General features: G+C 38.8%; 1 protein-coding gene across 7 annotated transcripts in view; it reads left to right on the top strand.

Annotated features, from left to right (window-relative positions):
• ABCB5 (ATP binding cassette subfamily B member 5) overlaps positions 1-19,592 on the top strand; it is a 34,415-nt gene extending 14,823 nt beyond the window's left edge. For 6 of the 7 annotated variants that reach the window (XM_083826126.1, XM_083826125.1, XM_083826130.1 and 3 more), the window contains 16 exons: positions 132-335; positions 1,008-1,178; positions 3,453-3,614; positions 3,835-4,074; positions 6,098-6,244; positions 7,092-7,196; positions 7,964-8,041; positions 9,116-9,199; positions 11,096-11,299; positions 12,083-12,183; positions 13,600-13,740; positions 14,248-14,404; positions 15,936-16,133; positions 16,999-17,205; positions 18,196-18,342; positions 18,880-19,592. In XM_083826126.1, the coding sequence (XP_083682252.1) occupies positions 132-335; positions 1,008-1,178; positions 3,453-3,614; positions 3,835-4,074; positions 6,098-6,244; positions 7,092-7,196; positions 7,964-8,041; positions 9,116-9,199; positions 11,096-11,299; positions 12,083-12,183; positions 13,600-13,740; positions 14,248-14,404; positions 15,936-16,133; positions 16,999-17,205; positions 18,196-18,342; positions 18,880-19,077 (2,544 nt within the window). In that variant the 3' untranslated portion in view covers positions 19,078-19,592. The remainder of the gene's footprint in view (positions 1-131; positions 336-1,007; positions 1,179-3,452; positions 3,615-3,834; positions 4,075-6,097; positions 6,245-7,091; positions 7,197-7,963; positions 8,042-9,115; positions 9,200-11,095; positions 11,300-12,082; positions 12,184-13,599; positions 13,741-14,247; positions 14,405-15,935; positions 16,134-16,998; positions 17,206-18,195; positions 18,343-18,879) is intronic. The other variant, XM_083826127.1, reaches the window with a different exon arrangement.
• Positions 19,593-22,842: the final 3,250 nt, after the last annotated feature.

Below are 22,842 nucleotides of genomic sequence, written 5' to 3'. Positions count from 1 at the left end.
TTAAAGAGGACACTAATTGTCTTTTCTTTCTTTCTTTTTTTTGTCCTTGTAGATGATACTTAAGTAATAACAATGGATTTATTATAAACAAAATGCATTTCCTCAAATTCTAACATACACTTTTTTCTCAGGTTATCTTAGATGGTCAGGATATTCGGACACTTAATGTAAAGTGGCTAAGAGAAAATATTGGTATTGTGAGCCAGGAGCCTGTTTTGTTTGCAACAACAATAGCTGAGAACATTCGCTATGGCAGAGAAGATATTTCTGATGCTGAAATTGAGCAAGCAGCCAAGGAAGCCAATGCTTTTGACTTCATATCTAGACTGCCTGATGTGAGTTCATGAACTTTTTTCGAGTAGAAGAACGAAAGGTCCATTTAAGCTGGTATCCCATTTCTGACACGGAGAGTATGGGAATTTAAGTTATACTATAACTTCCCAAAATACTCATAGCCTCCAGCAGCTTTCAGTTCAGAGACTCTCAGCTAGATATTGTACTTTTGTTTGGTTGCCTTCAAAGGATTCGTGCCTAATCTGGAAAAAAAAAAGTCGATGCCTTAACTCAGGAGAAAGGAAGCTACACAGTTGTATTACCATCCATACTGATTTCACATGGCATGGAAAGAGTTGGGCTTTAAAAGAGAAGATCCAGAAATCCAAAGCATTGTCAGGAGCTGCCTGCATATGTAGTAGGAGATGAGGGAGGAAAGTGAATTAGTATGCCCTGAGCCAAGGCCATTTTTAGCAGCTGGAAGCTTTAGCTCTCCCTATACCTGGCATTCACAGCTTTGAGCTAACTCAGTAGATGCCTTACACCTTTCAAGAAAAAATAATAATAATAATAATTAGCCATTTAACATACATACTTGGGAATGGATGATGTTATGGCCTTCCTTTTGGTCCTGATATCTCTTGTCTAGAAACTGAGTGCTTATAATTGCACAGAGAAGTGGGGATTTCTTTTGAGACATTCCCTAATTTCTGTTTTGTTTTCTCTTTTCTCAGAAATTTAACACCATGGTAGGGGAGAGAGGAGCTCAGCTGAGTGGAGGACAGAAACAACGAATAGCTATTGCTCGTGCCCTGGCAAGAAATCCTAAGATTCTTCTTCTGGATGAAGCTACATCTGCACTGGATACTCAGAGTGAATCCATAGTGCAAGCAGCTCTTGATAAGGTAAGGGTTGTGTTATAGTAATCAATTTCCATGAAAAGGTGCAATAGCAATTAAGAAAAATTAGCACTGTTTTCAGTGCAGCTACCCACTGGAATCAAGAACACTAGAAAATAAAATTTGGATGGATGTTTCAATTTCAGCGTTAAAACTGAGTTTAAAACAATCCTAACTTTGCTTAGGAATCATTTCAGTTAGTAATTAGTAATAATGCTAAAAAAACAAAGACATTTATGCTTAAGTGCAACTATACCTTAGGTCTCCTGTGCTTTCTTCTCAAATCATTTGTTCATTTGCTGGTGAATTATGGTTAGCATGTTAGCAAGACAAGGCATGAGAGCTCAGTGGACTATCTTCAGGTAGAATAACAGCAAAGTATAGTATAATACTCCTTGTACTGGTTCTTCATTGAACAGTTGCTTCATAATTTTCAGAAAGCTTTTGGAATTAGCCATTTCATTTCTTTACAGAGACTGAATGCAAATCAGAACCCACACAGAACAAAAAGTGGAGCCAGTTATAAATGTTAAGTTTCTGTCTATCTTTTTCCTTTTATCTTCCTTCCTTTTTTAATTTTTTTTATTTATTTTTTATCGGCCCCACTGCTCTAAGGCAGATAGTACTGCAGAGCTGTAAGCTTATACCTGTGCCTCTGTACCCTCCAGCTCATGGTCCTTTCTTCACTGCCCTCTTACGTCAGCAATTTCCACCAAGATGCAGTGGAACCTAGCGACTTAAAAAAAATACTACATGTTTGGATGGGAATGTTATTTTACATATCTAATACTTAATGCATTTTTAAAAAGCTAAGTGAAAAATCCTGCCTTTTATTTCAGTAGTTCTGAACAGAGGTGTGAGTTACAAGTATGGCTCAAGGGAAATACAGAACTTACCACCTTTACCACCAGTCAGTTTAAATCTGAGGTAAAACGTAGCTGTTATATTCACCTGACTGCACTGGTTTTTGGTTCTAAGCTAATACAAAGATGTCAAAGTAATATTTGTATATCAGTGATATTATCACTGCAAAGTCAAGCACTAGAAGGTTGCTGCTTCAACCATAATTTAGCCTTCTTTTGCGTGTTCTTTAATTCCATGATTTCATACTAACTTTTTTGCAGAAGCTTGCTGTTTCATTTAGTGGATAACATAAAAGGAGAGCACTGAATTAAGGCAACTGTTATATATATACTTTATCCTCAAGCTTCAGCACGTTCCCACATCATGCCAAGATGAACCTTGAATCATAACTTAATCCTTTTTTCCACAGGTTTTTGATGTGTAGTCTCTAAACAGGGTTTATGAATTTCTTCTCCATAGTCCTGAGTGGAAAAAGTGGTGCTAGTATTAGTCATTTGTTTACAACTGGGGAGCAAAGAAACTAACCTCACAAATGCACGCCTCTTCTGAGAGGTCATGTGCAGATCCTTATGGTCTGATGTTTTTTCAGATAACAAGCAAAATGCTTTAAAAAGTTGAAAAGTTCTGATCACAGCTCCCAGCTACAGTGATGAAGACTTTGCACCTCTGCATATTAGGGCACAGGCATGGAAACTGCACCAAGACTGACCTCCTGTGAAGGCTCTGAGTGACGCATGTCAGATCCGTGAGCCAGGGTAGGGCAAGAATCCAAATCCAAAATATTCATCTACCAAAGCTGTCCTCATCTCCACACGCCTGTTCCTGTGCTTGTACACTGTACAAATTTTGTAGCAAGTAACTTTAAACAGGCTCCTTGTCTACAGAACATAATTGTTGCACGAGGTCCCCTTGAGTATCTCCTCCTGCCACCAAGTCACTGTGTGCTCCAGCTGTCAGCCAGGAGGGAGGTCACTTTCTCCAGCAGCTGCAAGCTGACCTGTGTGTGTGCTCAGTCACTGCATGAGGACTGTGCCAGCAACTCATCTGCATGTGGGAACTGCAGAGGGTTGGAGCATGTAACCTGCAGACTGAGGCTTTGGAGGTTCTAGCTGCAAAATCCCACCAGGTTCCTGTGGAGAATGTCTTAGCTGAACATTTGGGCTGTAGTTTATTTCGATGGGCTGGAAGAGTTTTAGGGAACGAGTAAAACACATTTCTGACTCAAAATGTGCTCCACTCCTCTACACTTTCCCATTAAGCTTTATCAAAAGCCATGCTAATGTTATACCTCCTGAAAATGTGTGGACATATTTTTTTAAAGATTGCATTTCTTGTATTATAAATGTCTAAATTATCTTTAGTTTATTTCTAATGTCGTCATGCATCTTAATGTGAACTTCTTTTGTTTTTTATAAGGCTCGGACTGGACGTACCACTATTGTGATTGCTCACAGACTGTCTACCATCAGGACTGCTGACACTATTGCTGCATTTGAGAAAGGAATTGTGGTTGAGCAAGGAACACACAGCGAACTCATGTTGCAGAAGGGAGTCTACTATTCTCTTGTAATGCAGCAAGTAAGTGCAAATTATTTGCTTTATTTATCCATTTCATCGAGGTGTGTAATGTCTTATGGATGCTAGTCTGCTGTTCTGCCATTACACACTGAAACAAGTGGCCTGTAAGTAACAGCAGTCACGTGACTGAAGCAGCAGTAATCATGAGAAATAATTTTCACTCTTTTCTTTTCCATGCTCAAAATGTCGTGTGACCTTGTGTATCCTGAATTCTCACTAGGGCTGTAGCAATAATGTTCAAGACGATGGTGCATCAGAAGAAGATGAAAAGGCAGAAGATGAGGAATATGAGGAAAATGACAGAAGTGGTTTTGTGGAGGAACTGACACTTCAAGATAGTTCTGAAGAATTGGTGGTCTCTGGGAGAAGCAGCATTCGTAGAAGATCTAGCAGATACAAGAGCAAGAGGTGCTCTTCTAAGAAAAAGTCGTCTGAAAAAAAGAAAAAAAAGGAGGTGAAGGTTGGTATTAAAACTTCCAGTTGGAATTTTAGTGATAAGATAGAAGCATAGTCACAAAACACATCATTTTTTGGGGATAGCTGACTGCCACGCAACCCTTTCTCTGGTCCTATCAGAAGCAGTACTCACCAGGTTGAATATTTGCCCTTGGAAGACAAGGGTGGTCACATCTTACCAAAATCTTTGCTTTAACGCTATTGACTTAATGAAGTGAATGAGGAAACATTTTGTGTTGTTGGTTTGTCATACTTCATAAAATTAGGTATATTATTTCATTGCTACTGAAATTTTAATTCTATTTAATTAAAACAAGCTGTGAGATTTCATTTGCAGGATTTTTCTTTGCTCCCTGGAACTCACTGTTGCAAATACTAGTGGACAATATAATCCATGCGTACCAAGCTTTACGGCACTTTAGAATATTGTGTGAAATGGAAAAAAATATACCAAAACCCTGAAGCTTTGGTGTTACCTAAATAACAGAATAATCTGTCTCCCACAGCCCCACTCTCCTGCAGCCTCTCAGTCTCTGTGCCTTAGTATATGCTTTCAAACACTGAGTTCTGGAGCTATACATTCACGTAATACACTTTGACCGATACTAAATAGGAATAAAAGTCATATAGGAAATTCAGTTTTAAAAACAGAACTTTGACTTGTCAAAGTTGACTAAAACTTGCTCGCTGCAATCCATAAGAGAATTCTAGTGGACTTGGTTAGATTTTGGGTAGGTAGGTCAAAAGGAGCTTAACTTTTTTTCCTATTTTGTACTGCTTGAACTGAAGCAATGTTTTGTGTGTGTGAAATGTATTGAAAGAGTTGTGTTTAGGGACGTGTGTTTTTTTTTTTTTTTTTCTTTTTAACCTGTCTTCTTAACCTGACTTCAGGACCATCAAAGTGAGGAAATAAAATGTAAATTCTGAAATACAGATCATGGATTCTTTGAAGTCTATGGAAGTTAGGATTTCATCTGTAATCAGATTATTTAACACACTTGTGGAAACTTCAGTGTACTTTGCATCTATATTCCTTCTCACTAGAATACAGATTCCAACTAATACATTGAACAGTATGAAGGAACTGGATCCATTCCTATTATCACTAAGAGTTATACAACTTCAAAAAATACTTTTTATCTGTGTATTTGTACAGTTTAAGACCTCATTAGAGGAAGTAGTGGATGCTCATGCTTATGACTTAAGTATTCATTACCTTCATACACACGGGGGGGGGAAAAAGAGAGAAATCAAGTGTCTAGCTGTTGTAATTATTTCAAAAAGTTCAACCCACTTTTATGGCTAAAGCTTAGCCACCCTAATTCAGCATCTGAAGCATGGGATAAAATAACCAGGAAGCAAGAGCAATGTACTTATAATCCTGCCTAATATTTTGTCTCACTTCCAATGTTTTCACTTTTTGCTTTTCCAGAACTCCCTCTGTGGAGGCACAGACACTTGAATAAATTATTAAAGTAGAACAGGACATTTTTTTGTAATCTCAGAGGAGACACAGGCTAACTCACTGTTACATATGCCTCTTTTATGCTCTTGGTAACAATGCACAAGCTATAGTTTGCAAAAGAGAAAGATGACATCTATGCTCAATTATATTATTGCCAACCCACTAGCATTTAGCTGAACTGGAGGGATTTTTTTCTGGGCTCTAAACAGTGAGACTTTTAGTTCTTTATAATGATGCAAGTGTTAAATTTGCCATTCATGGTGACCAGCTCTGTCCAACTTTCAATGAAGTGCACTGGCCCTCATTCACCCCTCATGACTTAGCCTTTTATTAAATCTTTGCCTCCGAACTTTTACAGTGCTGTTGAAGTTCTGGAGTATGGAACAGCAAAGCTGCAGTTCTCCAATATGTTTGCTCACTTGGAGTGCACAGAGAGGGCTTTCAGTAGTTTACAAAGATAGATCACTACTCAAAGCCTAATGAACTCCTGCTGCCTGAGGATTTTCATGTTTTGCAACTTTCCAAGGAAAACTTGCAGCCTTCCTTTTTTTTTCTTTTGTAGGAAGAAAATCTCCCTGCTGTGCCTTACTCGAGAATCCTGGCTCTGAACAAACCTGAGTGGCTGTATGTACTGCTGGGAGTGATTGCTGCTGCCATCTCAGGTGGGGTCCATCCTGCATTTGCTGTTATATTTGGAAAAATCATTGGGGTGAGTTTTTTCACAAATGGACACTGCAATCCTGAGCTTCATTCATGTTCAGACAGTTCCCTCTATGCAAGATTAGGTGGGATTCACTTGTATAAGTGTAGGTTTCCTGACACCTCTAAAGGTGTCTCAGATGCCCAACAGCATGTAGAAAGGCATTAGCTGCATGTTTAGACAACAGAATTACATCCCTGCCGTGTCAGAATTGCATCCCTCACTGCCTCTGGAGGCTGGGTGCTGGTATTTTTGTGGGTTTTTGTTTGTTTGTTGTTGTTGTTTTCTCTGATTCTTCAAAGACAGCTAAGATAATTCTAAAAGGCACTGACAATCGGACTTTGTAAACAATTGCTTCTGTATTTCCCATGTTGTAAGGGTTAAGTAGTCTCCCATGCATTTCCTACCCCAAATTGTTTGAAAGTTGTCAGCGCAGAAGTAGGATGACAGAGTATTGTCTTGGAGAAGACTGGAATGAGATCATAAAGGAGGGTGATAGGATTTCCAAGCAGATTGATGAGTGGTGGATCCTGTCTCTCCATCAGACAAATCCAATGAAAAATGGGTAAAAGTTAGTGACCCTCTAGAGGTAGATCCCAGTGTGACTGCACCTGACTAGTAGAGGAAAGGAGGAATAGTTGGAGCTGGGGAAAGTAGTTAGTGAGATATAGGCTAAATAGAAAGCTGGACTGCGTTCTAGCTTTCAACAGGAAGTTGAGTGCAGGCTGGTTTCAGGATCCAGAATATATGTTATGAGAAATCAAAGTAGACATGTTTCTTGAGATGAAAGTTGGTTTATGCAGCTGGCAGTCACTGTCTGTATACTCCATTTTTATTTATTTTTTTCCTTGCACAGGCTTTTCAAGAAACAGATGCAGAAAAGAGGAGTAAAAACACTTTGGTTCTTTCTCTAATGTTTCTTTTACTTGGAGTGATTACTTTAGCTGCATACATAATCCAAGTAAGTGTCCCTACGCTGAAATGTTGGAAGTTCTTAACTCACCAGCAGGCTGCAGGTATAACTTGTATCAGTGCAGTTTGAGAAGCCAAAGCACCAGTCAGAGCTTACAAACACATGCACAAGTGCAAGGGTTCTTCCTGAGATGCCTGATTTTTATTGATGTATTTACTTAAATATATGGCCATGTTTTCTATTGGTCTAAATAAGCATGGCTCCACTGAAGGCAATGTCAATTCAGCATGACTGAAACCAAAGCTGAGGGTTAGACCATAAAAGTCAAAGACCAACATTTCTAACTGACAGTCTGTAGACTCTTGCCAAAGTAAATATAAAATGGCTTTCTGAAAGGGCCATACCATCAAACAAATTCCATCATTTGCTGTTCTCTTACTACTGTTTTGCAGCTTTCAGGAAATATTGCATATTGATGTCCATCCCATAAAGTGTGTTGGTATGACTACTGCGAGTGGATGTCTCTGGTAGTGGTTGGAATAGAGGTCAACAACTATATAGGCCAATTTATCTTCCAAAGCTGTTGAGGCATGTGAATAAGGCATTACAACAAAGCTCCTGCCTTCTTTGTCATGTTCTTCCCTTTCTGTAGGAAAAGAGTTTCAGGTTCCAGGAATGTTAATGGCACTCTTCCCAAAACTTGCATATGTGCAGAGGGTTGTAGGAGACTTTTTGGTGTAATTGCTTTTATTGTGTGGCTTTATAAACAGAGATGAAGCATCAAATGAGAAAATGTGACTGTTTTTCCCCTGCAGGGATTCATGTTTGGGAAGTCTGGGGAAATACTAACAATGAGACTACGCTCCTTGTCCTTCAGAGCATTACTTCAGCAGGTATGAATTATGCAGTGAGGTTGTCATGAGAGCCAGATGGTTTTTGCAGACCTTGCAAGGTACATGTTGGATTTCAACTGTGTGATCTGGAGACAAGAAATACAAAAACATTTCTCTTCTACCACTAACTTAGAAAAAAATACAACTTGTCTGAAAATCTCCTGTCACATGCAACTTAGCTCAAATAGTCTAATTCTGAAGGAGCGTCATTGCAAACATGCACATTTCTGACACTCTAATATGCACATGGTTTGCAGCTGTTTGTGTGTACCCAGATTCCTGCAGGATGGCCAAAAATTTAATCTCCACTTGCTTAAGTCTTATCTGTTTGGCTATTCCAATTTAAATATATGTACTGCAATCCATAGTAAATAGACAGTCTGGTAACTTTCTAATGCAAAAATTCAAATTGCCCTATTGCATCAAGAATTACTTGAGAAGAGTGAAGTTACTTGTATTAAATATTTCCTGTTAATCAGTTCATAAGACTTCATGTTACTTGCATAGGACTTTTAAGAATGCATGACTTAGTACATGGTGCACCCACTGGGGACAGCTGGCAAGAGCCCTGATGTTCATAGAAACACCTGAAAGGAACTAGGAGAAGGAAAATTAAGTGGTTAAAAAATAACTCGCATTGTCTCCGGAGATACAGAGAGGGAGTAAGGCCCTTTTATGTACAAATAGAGATGAGCAACTCATTCTCTATAGTTAAAGCAATAGGTAACTTGTAAGAAGAGAATGGTTAACCTCTTCAAGCCCAAAGGAGGACTGAGTAAAAGCAGATTATAATAAAACTTGTCTAAATAGGCACATTCAGAAAAACATTACCATTAATAACACTTCTACTGTTATTCTGCTTGGAACATGTAATTGTTCGTGCCCTTTAAGCTTTTTCTTTTACTTTATTTGGAAGAATAATGCAGTTAGCTGTTACTGACTTGTACTTCCTTTTCCCTGTATGCTATCTGATCTGGAAATATTTATTCATTTTACTAGCAAACCTGATAAATCTGAAATACGATAAGAACATGTAACTTTGTAAAGCAAAAATTACTAACTTTTTTCTTACAGGAGATTGGATGGTACGATGATCAGAAAAATGCTGTTGGCGTTCTGTTAACTCGACTTGCTACAGATGCTTCCCAAGTCAAAGGGGTATGTTGATTGTTTTTTGTGTTTATTTTTTAAAATATTTTTCTTTAGAAACATAAAAGCCATTTGCAAGGAAGACTGACATTATTTCAGAAGACAGGGTAGTAAATCTACCCCTACAGACTGACAGATGCATTTAAATAGCATGTTGCTGACACTTTGAGCAAGACTTAAAGCTGATAATTTGAAAACTATAGAAAATCCCACAGATATTTATGTACCTTTCATTTCCCTCTCTGCAAGTCTCTAAGCTAAACATATAATTGTAGACTACGTCACTATGCAAAATGGAATCTGTGTATGCACTGGGGACCAGAATTAGTGGACCTCAGGTGTTTGCACCCTATGATGTGTATCATCAGGGTGCCATGAAAGCTGCATCTGCAGATGAGGCAGACTCTTACTGGCCTTAATGAAGAGAATTCTTCCTATCCCCTAGCAAATGTGCTTCATACACAAGAAGGCCAAACAAAGAAATGTTATGGCATTAATAAAGAACACCCTAGAGGGCAATACCCAAGGGAGGAGATGACTCAAGGGGCTGATACTGGAGAGGTGGCCACTTGATGCTGGCAGAAGAATATGGCAAATTGTGCACGGTTCCACCTACTGCTCATCTCATTAGCATTCTCTGGAAAAAAAAAATACTACAGGACTTGCAAGGGAAAGGTTGGCTGTTTCATTTTAAGATGGTTTTGTTTCCTTCAGATGTGTAAATCAAAAACCCTTTAATCTCTTCATTTTTCATTCTCAGTAGATATTGTTTGTTTCTTTCAGTCCTCTGTCCTCTTTTCTTATGGGCTGGTAGTGAGAAAAGAGTCTTTGAAAAAAATTAATCATTTGCATCTTTCAAATTTGCAGTTTGCTTCAGTGGCATTGAACTACATCATCATGCAGGGCAGAAATAGAAAAAGGGGATGCATTGGGTCCTCTAACTATAAAAGCCAACCAAGGGCATGAATTGCTCTCCAAGGCTATTGTGTTCTCTGAAGCGCTAGTGTCAGTAAGTGCCATGCCTCACGCTGTGCTGGCTGAAGTTTCCAAATTCATCTTTATGTGCAGCCCCTGGAACATATGGCAGTAATTCACCTTGGCATTGGTTTAATTATTACTATTTTAAATTGTATTGAACAAGAAAAGTCTTTTTAGGGCAGGAAAGTCTCTGGCAAAAGAGAGGAATTTTGTTTCCTGCCCAAGGATTTTTGTTTTTTTCCATCAAGCCAAATGTTGGAAGACGAGCTATTTCCACAGGGCTGTTTTCAGACCTTTTCTACTGCACGTCAGAGCCCACCCTGATGCTGGATACTACTCATCTCTCATTTTGAAAGCTCTCCATGTAAAGGTTATACAGGCTGGGAGGAGATAGGAGTTCTTCAGTACAAGTTAATCTTTTCCACTCATTAGCCTTGCTGAGATGAAGCATTTTTGCAGGGTGGCCAAAATGAGGTTGGGTTCCCAGAAAAATGTTAGATGAAGCAATGCAAGAACTTGAAGATGTATAGTCACACTCCTGTTGGTGGGATGGGTTAACGGATGGCTGTCATTAGAATGAAGCTCCTCTTGCCTACTGTTGTGCGCCCAACCTGCCGCCTTACAACAGTGGCCACAGTTTCATGTGCCTCAGGTAGCAAAGAAAGTCTCGGATATATGTTATACAACTGCCATGACCAACTTTCTAGACATCTTTAACCTCGCTTGAAGGCCTGAACGCTGGCAGATAGAGGAATGTCGAGGAACAGTTACATAAGTACATGCAAAATGTCAGTGCACATGACCATGCATGATTTAGTTTTCCAGCTGAACTGTTGGCCTCAAGTAAATAGTGATTTCAAGTGGTGATATAACTAACAAAAAGAAAACCTAATGATGGATATTTTGGGGTTTCTGGATTTTTCTTAGGCAACTGGAAGCCGACTTGGACTGATGACTATGACGGTCTTTACCCTTCTGACTGCCATCATTATTGCTTTTGTGTACGGCTGGCAGTTGACTTTGCTTATCCTGGCCTGCATTCCTTTCGTTATTGCTACAAATGCTGCAAGTGTTAGCTCTGTGTCTGGTCATGCAGCAAAAGATCAAAAAGCTTTGGAAGAGGCTGGAAGAGTAAGTTCTCCAATTCTAAGTACAGGGTTTTGGTGTGAGATCACTTTTAAGGACAACATTACAGCTGACTCAATTATCCAAAATAAATGAAGGGGGGAGAGGACAGGACAGGGTGGGGGGATGAAGGAAATGTTTATATATCCTCAAGAAAAGCAAAACATAGATAACACAAAACATCTGTAAATTGGGCTATAAAAATGCATTTGAATGCCTCTGTAGCAGATTTCTGGGCAGCGACAGCTGTAACAGTACTGCTATGTTTTGGGCCTGTGCTGTAGCCAGAAGTGTTGCAGGGCTGAGCCATGAAGCCCTGACACAACTGCTTCTTCATTCTGTCACAAAATGCAAACTCTTAACATGCTCAAGAGTTAGGGTGCTGCCTTTGTTTACCTGATACTGCTTTTCAAGGAGACAGAAGTAATCCATGCAAAAGAATAAGCTGTGTCTAGATGATTGAGGTTTATTCTTATTTTATTAAATAGTATTTTATTTGGATCCCAACCTATGGGATAGGGCAGAGACTGACACTTCCTACATCCTGATGTAAAGGTTCAAAATTCAAATACTTTGGCTTCAGACTCCCCTTGCCTTGTGACCTTGGGATGAGTAACATCATTGTTCTGGGCTTTCCTTCCCAGAGATAACAGACCTCAATCTCTTTTCTTAAGTACATGCTTTCTGATCTAAACTAATAAATGTTAGAGAAGAACTCAAGTATTTAGGAGATATACTGTAGATTTCAGGTGTAAGATATTACCTCTTACCTTTTATCTCCCAATTTAGATTTCAACAGAATCAGTTGAAAATATAAGAACTGTAGCTTCGCTGACAAGGGAAGAAGCATTTTATGAAAAATACGTAACAAGTTTGAATGGTCCATATAGGTAGGATCTTTTTTCTTTAATTCTGTCCTTTGAACAGTTTAGTCTTTCAGATTTATTGTAAAAATACTTCTTGCAAACTGTCCAATACCCACAAGATTAGGAAGGGTATCAATAACCTTTTCTATAGGCTTGAAACTTGTTCACTTGGTGTATTTTAACATGCTTTCTTGAATGCAGAGTTTAGAGGAGATTAAAAAAAAATAACACACATTTGCAGGAATTGCATTTTCATTATGCAAATATTTTATAAAAATTCATTTTCCTCATATTTTACAGAATATTGTTTGCTTGCGTATACATAGAATATAGGACATCTATTCACTCAATTTCAGCATGTTGGATTAATACTTGTTAACTCAGGAACGGACAGTTAACTCCCATACCACACCCATTATAACATAAACCAGCTTGATTCCACTCATGTGATATTGAAACCTCAAAATGAACTTCATGCATTTCCCTTGTTTGACCCACTATCTTTGACTGACTTTTTTGTCTCTGCTGAAATGCATTCAAACCACCAGGGCTGCCAGATTTTTCTAACCCCATTTTATTTAAATAAAATAGCCTAAAATCTGATTTGTTTCTTTCCTCCTTCAAGGTGAAAATGTAAAAGATGGAAAAGGTGGAAGGAAAAAAAAAAGATGGAAAAAGATGAAAAAAAAAAAACCCTACCCTCATACAAACCAGTATTAAAATTCAGTATCTGGTAAACTAGCATTACCCAGGATATAGGCAGGATGCTTGCCTGGACTATCAAAAGTCTCTGATTTACTGCTCAGATTGGAAAGGAGATCTCCATTCCTTCAGAGAGAGCATCCTAAACCACAAGGGCAGAGAGTCCTCCTGACTCTGATTCAGTCTGCATTCAATTAGCTACACAAAATGAAACTTCTCCAGAAGGACAGATTGAGAAAGAGAGGCTTAGTCTAAATCCCTGAGGGGAAACCCAACAATATGTCCCTGCTTCGAATTGAGATGAGATGTCTCTGCTTGGATGGGAAGACCTGCCGGAAGCCCGCAGGCAGCTCTTAAAGCTGGGCTGAAGCCTGCCTGTTTTCTTAATAAGCTGGGTCATATATGGTAGTTATTAAAATGTGTTTTTTATCTGCTCCAGTGACCTGCCCTGCTGTAGAAAAGCAAAGGGAGAGATTCAGGATAGCATAACTGAGGACGAAGGATCTCATTGCTCTAATTTTCTGTCCTAAGGGCAGTTCCATGTCACGAGGCATGGTGTTTTTAGGGTCAGGCAGGGGTGGTTTGTGAGTGTGTGCATGTTCTGGGTTATCTGATGTGGTTTCAGGGGGAGAGCTGTGTTCCTTGGAAACCTTAACCCAGAAAGTTGGCCATCCCCAAGCCAGTGTTTGCTGTTTCTATTTTATGAGTTATTTACAGAAAGTCTTCTTCCTTTATCAGAGATTCTCTAACAAAAGCCCCTTTCTATGGATTTACCTATGGAGTAGCTCAGTCTGCAAACTACTTTGTTAATGCAGCAGTCTTCAGATTTGGGGCATGGCTCATTGCCCATTGTTTGAGCAACTTTGAAAATGTGTTTATGTGAGTATAGTTTGTGAAGGTAAAGATGGATACATGGGATAGTGATTTAAATGCATGCTAAATTTAATCTAATTACAGAGGTAATGGGGTGTGGAGACTAAGGAATCTGCAGTCTGGTTGGGAGTGCAGTTTGAGCAGAAGGGCTGTTTTGGGAAAAGGTGTGTATTTGGGCAGTGAAGCAGCAAGCATGTGACCGTGCTCAGTGCACTGTCTCTGGAGGGGTCTTTGCAGTTTGACATTCCTTCCAGGCAGAGGGTTTTACGCAGACAAATGACATGACACTAACCTATACTACTTACCTATAAAGTAGCAACAAATAGTTTTTTTTTCTAATACTCTATGATATTGGGGGGGGTGGAGGGGAGGAGGGGAGAAGGGAGGAAAAGGAGCTCTAGAAATGTCATAATCTAAAGATGCTGAAAACTTTATTTTGAGGGTTTGTTTTACATGTAAAGAAAAAAAAAATGTTCCACCAGAAGCAAATGATGCTTTGTCTTTTGTTTTTAGAGTCTTCTCTTCTGTCATATTTGCAGCTATGAATGTTGGTCAGTCTGCTTCCCTGGCACCAGATTATGGTAAAGCTAGAATTTCAGCTCAAAGAATCTTTCTTCTTTTGGACAGAAAACCTCAAATTGACAGTTACAGTGAAGAAGGTGAAAAATTGGTAAGATTTTTCAGAAAAACCTTTATATAACTACTTAGTAATGCTTTATTGTCTACAACTGTATTTACATGGTTTCATATTTGTAGGGTGTCACTGAAGACAGACACTATAAAATAATAGTACTGCCTTGTTATTTTGCCTTTTTTATTTTAATGGACCATATTATTCCCACTTTTCGGTCAGAAGTGTATAGCCTTCAAAGCTTTGCTCTGAATGAACTCAAAATGATTTTTTATTCAGCTTGCCCACATTTTAAGTGGTTTCAGGAAAACACTGACAATGTCAGTTCCACTCACAGTTGCATTGTCTTTGTAAGGGTTTATGGGAGAAATAAAATCCAAATGCACTTTACTGCTGTTTTTTGTAGACAAGTGAAAGTTCTTTTAGAGACAGAAGAGTATTGCCAAAATCCGTCCTCTTACAACTGTGGAAACTCTCACAAGTAAAAATGTGCTCTTGAGAATTCAGAACTAACCTAATGAATAATCTGTTTTACTCTAGAGGTTTAAAATATCTCACTTTTAAACCATCATTGTCATTAAGGAGACTGATCTTGGCACTTAAACTGGAAGCATTTCACGCAGAAACTTGACATGATCTGGAAGGATTACGTTTGTGCATCCAGTTCAAAATGAAACCCCTTGTAGGTGTTAGGTGGTAGCCACTACTCAGGCAACTATAATCTGGTTTCATTAACTTTAAGCTCTTACACGGGGTTTTCAACCTTTATAGTTAGGATCATGCTTATTTATATTCTTGAACCAGAGCCCTCAGGCACAGACTTCAAAAGATTTAGTAGAAGGTCCTTGGTAAAATTAAACTTGAAACTAAGTATTTCTATTATAGACCAGACTCAAACATGAGCAACACTTGTGACTTGTAACTTCAGCAAAGGAAAGATTTGAGGCCCTTAAATTAGATCTTCAGCAGCTGTGCTAGTGCTGCTGTTTATATGGGGCTGGCTCCTGCCCCAAACAATAGGCAATGTCTTACTGCATGCCCCCTTTCTTCCACTTGTGCTTAGAAATCTGTCTGTCTAGCTGATTAATAACTGCTGTTACTTTTTAAAACACATCTTGTCCTGCATACTTGTAAATTATCTGCTAAAGAGTTTAGCTCTGTTACCTTAATATCTGATCGTGACCTTGTGGTTTATTCATTCAAATCATGCTACTCAGAACATGCAGTCAAGAAAGCAAATGCTGTAGTAGAAGCGCCTCGACTAAGTGCATCACAAATGAAAAATATTAACATTATTTCTGTGACATAAAGATAATCCTTCAAAAGTTGAAATGAAAAATAAATACAGGAGAGAGATGCAGAAAAATCCAAAGGATCTAGTGATTTGCATCTGGAGGTTGTATCATAAATAACAATACTGAATGCAGTCCAATATGTAATTGTAAAGAACATCAAAAGTGATTTCAAAAACACCATCCCAAACGTCTATGTCAGCTCTCATTTAACACTTGGTTATTTTAGTTGAAGCTACTAAATGCTAATATAATCATGTGAACTCTGTTTTTTTCAGAGTAATTTTGAAGGCAACATTGAATTCAGAAACATCAATTTTGTATATCCAACAAGGCCAGAAGTTCAAGTTTTGCAAGGACTCACTGTGAAGGTTAACAAAGGACAGACTCTGGCATTAGTAGGAAGCAGTGGCTGTGGCAAAAGCACATCCATTCAGCTCCTGGAGAGATTTTATGACCCTGCAGAAGGACAAGTGGTAAAAATAGATTTGTGTGGCTATTAATAATTGTTGAATCTACTGAACTCCTTATCTTCCAGAGTTCCAGAGGCCTTAAACAATCCTGGCAATATCTCTGGAGAGCTGCCTCTTTCAGAGGTATGGGCTACTGAGGTTGCAGCTGTAAACAACCTCAAGACCCCTGTCACTGCCTGCCCCTGTGCATTACTAGGCCAGCACTGGCACCTGTGTGCTCAGGGCAGAGATACCACTGAAAATAATGGTTTCAGACTGCATTGCCTCCCCAAAGCTGCTCACAACATGGTCACACGGGTGCATAACACTCATATCACTTGCTTGATGGCGTATGAGTCCTCTCATAATATGAATTCACACATTAGAGACACAGATATGTGCTTCAGACAATACAAATGTAATCCCACAGGATGTTACTGTGTCACTGTCAGAAGGGTGCAATGGGCTTTTTGATGCATTGCTAACAATATGTGTAGAAGGTCCAAGAAAACTTTCTTGGAGGTTTTAAGATTGAGCTAAAGTTGTTGCATGCAGCATCTTAGGGATGTTTTTTATGTGTAAAGTTTCCCAGTACTGTTTGGGTTCTGCAGGGCTGGAAGGATTGCAGGAACAGCCCGTGTGATGTGTGCTCCGTGCTTCTGTTTGCTAGGAAATAGAAGTGAAAACACACGAAATTAAAAACTAATGAAAGGAAATATTTATCTATACTGTTGGTTCAGTTCCACTTTGCATGAAAAATGTACTTGATTTCAGCTGGAAATCTAACACATAGCAGGTTTCCTGTTACAATTCGTTTCCTATTTACACTCTGTATCTCTGGATGAGCTCTGTAGTCAACTTGGCATCATTTTTCTGTTGCTCTTTCTAGTTAGCAGATGGATTTGATACTAAATCTTTGCATTTACAATGGCTGAGGTCCAAGCTGGGTCTGGTGTCACAGGAGCCTATTTTGTTTGACTGCAGCATTGCGGAAAATATTCAATATGGAGACAACAGTAGGGTTGTTAGTCAGGAGGAAATTGAAGCAGCAGCTAAAGCAGCAAATATTCATGCCTTCATTGAAAAATTGCCAGAGGTAAGAGATGGTGGTCTTCTCTTCACAGCACAATTAGATATTTGGAGTGGCATGGAGAAATCTAGGCAATGTGCTTATATAGATCAGAGTTAAGTGCACACTTTAAAATGAGAAAATACAGAATTGATGCTTAAAAATTTCAGTATGTGTGATAAGTTTTTAAAATCCCTGTTAAATTGTTCAAAACAAAAGTCGATGTTCCAATTAATATAGCGGTAGACAAAGGAGAATGAGTGGAAAAAATGAGGACACTGCATACAAATATGTCCTCATGTCCTCAATTTTTAATATTTTTTTCCTTTTACATCTGAAACTTCTCAAGTTGTTTTAGAAAAATTCATCTTAGAGTATTTCAGTAAAACTAAATGCTTTATTTCTAATTGGATGTGCATGCATAGGGAGTGATTCTTAAAATAACACGTGCTGATAAATCAAAAGTGAATGACGTGGCATTTAACCTTCATGCCTGCCAAGAACTTGTTTCTAGCAAGAAAAAATGCTTTGATGGTTTGTTTTCTCTGTAGTTCTGCGTAACTGAAAATGATGTAATGATGCTGAAAAATACTGCATTTTTCTTACTACTAATGATGTTTGGGATTTTGTATTGTTACTCACAAGTAACACAGATCAAGTCCATAATGTATATGTCAGGAAACATTAAATATATGGTTACTCTTACGGTCATACACTCATGGCCAAATGTCTGGACACCTTACCACTATTACTGGCAGTACTCTAATCTTTGGGGAAGTAAATTTTCTGACCAGGTATAAACATGTGGCTTATATATAACTGTTTATACTTAAGGTTTTATAAGCACCTCAACTCTATTAAAACCATTTGTACTTTTCTTTACTTTCATCATGGAAATACCTGATTATTTTTATAGCTACACATAAAATTCTACTTTTCTAATATTTCTCTCCTTTCTCTAAGAGTATTCTCAGGATTATTATTTATTTTTCACCCCTCTTCATTTTTAATATCCAGAAATATAATACCCGGGTGGGTGAGAAAGGAACACAACTTTCTGGAGGTCAAAAACAAAGAATAGCAATTGCCCGTGCTCTGGTTCGTAATCCTGCCATTCTACTTCTGGACGAAGCTACTTCTGCACTTGACACAGAAAGTGAAAAGGTGAGTAGTGAACATTACATGAACTACTTATGTCTATATACATGGCTAGTTATTTTCTGTAGGATAAAATTTTAAGAGAAATCAACATAAAGTGTTGCAGGTGCTCAGCTATGAAACAACCAGGCAGGTGTATGTCAGTAGCTTTTCCGTTTGCAAGTTTTGAATTTAAAGACAGCAGGAAGCTGTGCATATCTATTAAGAAAGTTTAAAAAAAAAAAAAAATAAGCCATATAATAACCAGCAACGTTATAAAAAAGACCTCAGAAAGATAACTCCTCAGTAGTCTTCGTGTTAGCTGTATTTGATAGTAAATACTGAATTTGTGTTCTGTTCCAACCTGAATGCACAAGAACCAATTTTCAGTGACAAGTCTGACTGGCCTCAAAGCAAAACCCTGTTGAGCAAGGGTGTCTCATATGCACTGACTTTATATCTATAGGAGATATACTGAGGTGATAACAAAGAGTAAGAAATCAAGTGTGGTTCCTACAAGTGAGGCTCTCCAGGTGCTAACAGCATTTTCACATCTGTGTGCAGATTGTTCAGAAAGCTCTGGATAATGCCCGGCAAGGTCGAACCTGCATCATAATTGCTCATCGCCTGACGACCATACAGAATGCAGACATCATTGCAGTGATCCAGAATGGCAGGGTGGTGGAGCAGGGCACCCACAGCCAGTTACTGGCAAAGGAAGGACACTACTATGCCCTTGTAAATGCACAAGTCTCTACTTAGTGCTGTTCGGACTTTTTTCACATTGTCCTGGAGGAAAAAAAAAAGCTTACAGAGAAGTAATGCAGGCTGTATCTGCCATGATGGAACAAGGACTGGTTGCTCTACCTGTTGTAATCTTTGGCCCATGTACCTGGGGAAATGAGCAGTGCATGCCCAGGAGTGGTAGGTGCATGGGGGCATCCCAAGGTCTGAATCTGCTGGGCATTTGTAGGCATCGCTTGATCAGGAGAGAGCCATATCTGGACTGGTCTCATCCATTCTACTGGTTCTAGTGGGGTACCCAGGTCTTTCTGGCCCTTCAAACCCTGACCCATAAAATTGGCACAGACTCTTGCACATTGGTACAAGAGTGTGACAGCGACTAAGTGTCATGGTTAAGCAGAGGGCTGGTATTTATGCTTGTCCCTGGGTTTTCTTCACCAACCAAATGCAGCCATAAAGTTTTCTTGATTATCTAATAACTGTTGATTCTCACAGATGAGATTCAAAATAAAATCACTCCTATTAAATTGAGAGAGAAGGGAGTGTTTGTGTTTGTTTTTTTTACCACATTACTGATACAATTTCACACATTTCTTGGGGATTCAATATCTTATTTCAGACAATAATTGTAGCAAAGTAGCAAACCTTCCATATAGAGATAAATTAACATAAAATATACCATTGTTTTTTTAGTATTTTTAAATCGAGGACTTTAATGATTCTTGGCAGCCATCAGGGCAACTTCAAAAGTCTTCTGGGGAAAAAAAGCTAGGCTGGCTCCTTTGAAGTGGACTCACATCATCAATGTAAATAGCTTTAAAAAAAATTTTTTTTTGAATAATTTTAAAGCTTGTTTCAAGTGTTGAAAAACTTAAGTTTACACAAATTTTCTATAATAGATTATTCACCTGCTCTATCCTTCATGATGCTGCACTACCTCCTTCAGCAGCTGTGGAATACCTACTGTGTAGCCCAAGAGTATGACTCGGAAGCTGTTTTTTGGCTAGCTAAACCCAATTACAGCATTTTAATTTTCCAAGGCTTTTGCTTGTGGCTTTGTTTTAGGATTTATGACCTGGAGCAACCTGCAGTTCTTTATCGCTTCCAGATAACTCTTGTCTGCTACAGCTGAGCAGACTTACAGTAACAATCATCTCCTCCACTCATCTCAATTGTTTTCCAGCATTGAGGTCCATGACAGGAAAAGAATACACACAAGAAAACAAGTGCTGGTCTTAGCTTTGCCAAAATAAATAGTCACTCTCCCTTGCACAGTCTTTTTCAGAGACTGTTACAAAGAAGTTATCACTTATTCAGGCACCCCTGTTGTGTGACTTTTTACTCATAGTAGGCAAATACCACAGTGCCTGCTGTCCTCATTACATTCCTAATTATCCAATGGACTATAATTCCCTTTTTCTTTGTTTTATTTCTTCACTGGAGTTAAAATACGTAGTAGAGTTTGATTTTCAATTTTGGGGGGGAAAAATACAAAAATGTTAGTCTACCGCTCCTTCTGTTGAAGCAAAGAGTGACCTTTTTTTCTTTGGATTGAATGCGTCTGTGTTTTTTTCCATTATAACTAATAAATTGCAACGTTGCAAAAACTTATTCATTACACTTTTAGAAAAACAAGTAAAATAGTTTTTGTATATAAAGATAGCAAGTAATAAACTAAGGCTCTGTAACAAAATGAATCATCTAACATCTGTAGTTGGTTAATGGAACATCTTTGTGGAAAATACCACGTATGCATCCATGCAGGTAAGTGAAGAATCCAAAATGTGCTTCCTACTGACCAGCTTGGAATTATTTAGTAACACAGGGGCAAGAGGAGTGAGGAAATGTGCACTATTTGACCTGGAAGGTGCTGAAACAGCTACACCACAGTCAGCCTAGAAAAATAAGTTCTGTGACTACTGGGACTTGTTTCCTCTTATTCACTCTTACAGAGGTCAACATTACCTACCATGGAAAGAAAAGTGATTACCCTTGCATCATTTTTGGCATGTTCCTCACCCCTGTTTATATAGAGCATTCTCATGGTGCAATAGCTGGACAGTCTCAGTACCAGCTCTGTATTTTAGGGATAAACAAATAAAGGTCTCAAAGTGAGATGCTTGGCAGCATGTGTGGAAAGATGGACTTGGATTTTGGCTGGGGCGAGAAGGAGCAGGTGCTGATGTCGTGACAGGAGGAGTGGGTGTGCACTGCTCGGGGCTATGGGAGCTGAGCAGTGCCTAACAGATGTGCCTCAGGGGTATCCTCCGCTCTTATGTAGTTAAAAGAGGGAAATAGAAAACATGACTGACACAAATTGCATTCATTTACTTAACAAGTGAAATGTTATTTAACATAAGAATGCGTTTTACAGATTTATCTCAATTCAAGGATAGTAAAAGCTGCTAATGTCATACCGCCCTTTAAAAGATTCTCTGCTGACCTAAGAAAACCATTAGACAAAACCAAGTCCTACGCCCCATGAAAGATGGTGGACAAGGAAACTGAGCAAAATCCCAACCATCAGTAAGAACAACAAAAAAGCATGCTACTGAATGCCTGCAAAAATACAGGCTGAGCTGGATGACTTTAGTGACTCCCTTAATCCATGAATAGATTAACTTGTTCAGCCTGTAGGCATCACCAACACACTCAGTGCTCTGATGGTTTATTTCAGACCATTCACGTCACCTTCCCCAGCTGGATATGCCCATACAGCTTGCAGACTGGCTGTGCTCCAATTAAAAGCAGATGTAAATTCAGAGACAAATGCATGTTAAAAGCACCTTTTCAGCACCAGCAGGCTGGTATAGAGATCAAAAGAATTAACTCTGACAGTAAAGAAAAGCCTATGAACTATGATCCTAAGAGCTGAGGATTTGTTGGCCCCAGCACTCTGTCATGTGCTGCCATCTACCCCAGGTGCTAGAGTTACACTTCCTTCTCCAAGAAGAGGTGGGAGTTCTCCAAACACGTCCAAAATGAGGTGAGCTGCTGCTGGGACCATGATTGATGAAGGAAGCGCATCAGCCCATACTTGCCAATGAATGCCAGAGGCCTCGTTCTTGACTAGACAAAAGCATTTAGCTCATGTACTTGCTCTATGCCAGCCCTGGTCTAAGCCTGCTCGTGAATTGATGAAGCACCATGTGCTGAAGAAGAAAATAAAGACTTCAGAGAAGGCAGTCTTAAGGGGTTTTGGAGAAAAAATTTACAGCCTCTTAAATTGACAGTCTAGTTTAATAAGTTAGTTACTAACACAAACTGAAGCCCTAGAGATGGGATAAATAGTTGACAAAAATGTGAACTAGAGGGCATGGAAACTGATTATCCTTATGGCTCAAACAGTTAATTGTCCTCATGTGAGCTTTGGAGCTCACAGTCCCAGTGGGTGTGGATGTTTCCCGTTCCTGGATGTACTATTTTGGTTTGAAATACCTGTCAGCGATTGAAGGAAAATGTTTGCAAAATAGTAAATGAATGCAACTTTTACCAGCTCGTGGTTTTTCTTTTTTTCCCCAGATGTCTACTTTCCTCTGTAGCCTGTAAAATTTATATTCACCTAAAACCTACAAGAAGTGCACAGCCTCATAAAGAAGTTATTGATAATGATGATTGTATAGCAAAGATAAATGCTTTCATGAAAATTGCTATTCTCAATCCCTTCCTTTTAGACTTTTTTTTTTTTTGGAAAAGTGGGGAGAAAGAACAATCGCGGTTTACTTAGGGTCAGCTGAAATACTAGATTAATGTATCTTTAAAAAAAAAAAAAACTGGCATTAA

This window comes from Anser anser (genome assembly GCF_964211835.1).
Source record: "Anser anser genome assembly, chromosome: 2".
Classification (NCBI taxonomy): domain Eukaryota; kingdom Metazoa; phylum Chordata; class Aves; order Anseriformes; family Anatidae; genus Anser; species Anser anser.
This window is presented reverse-complemented; position numbering and strand designations above follow the sequence as displayed.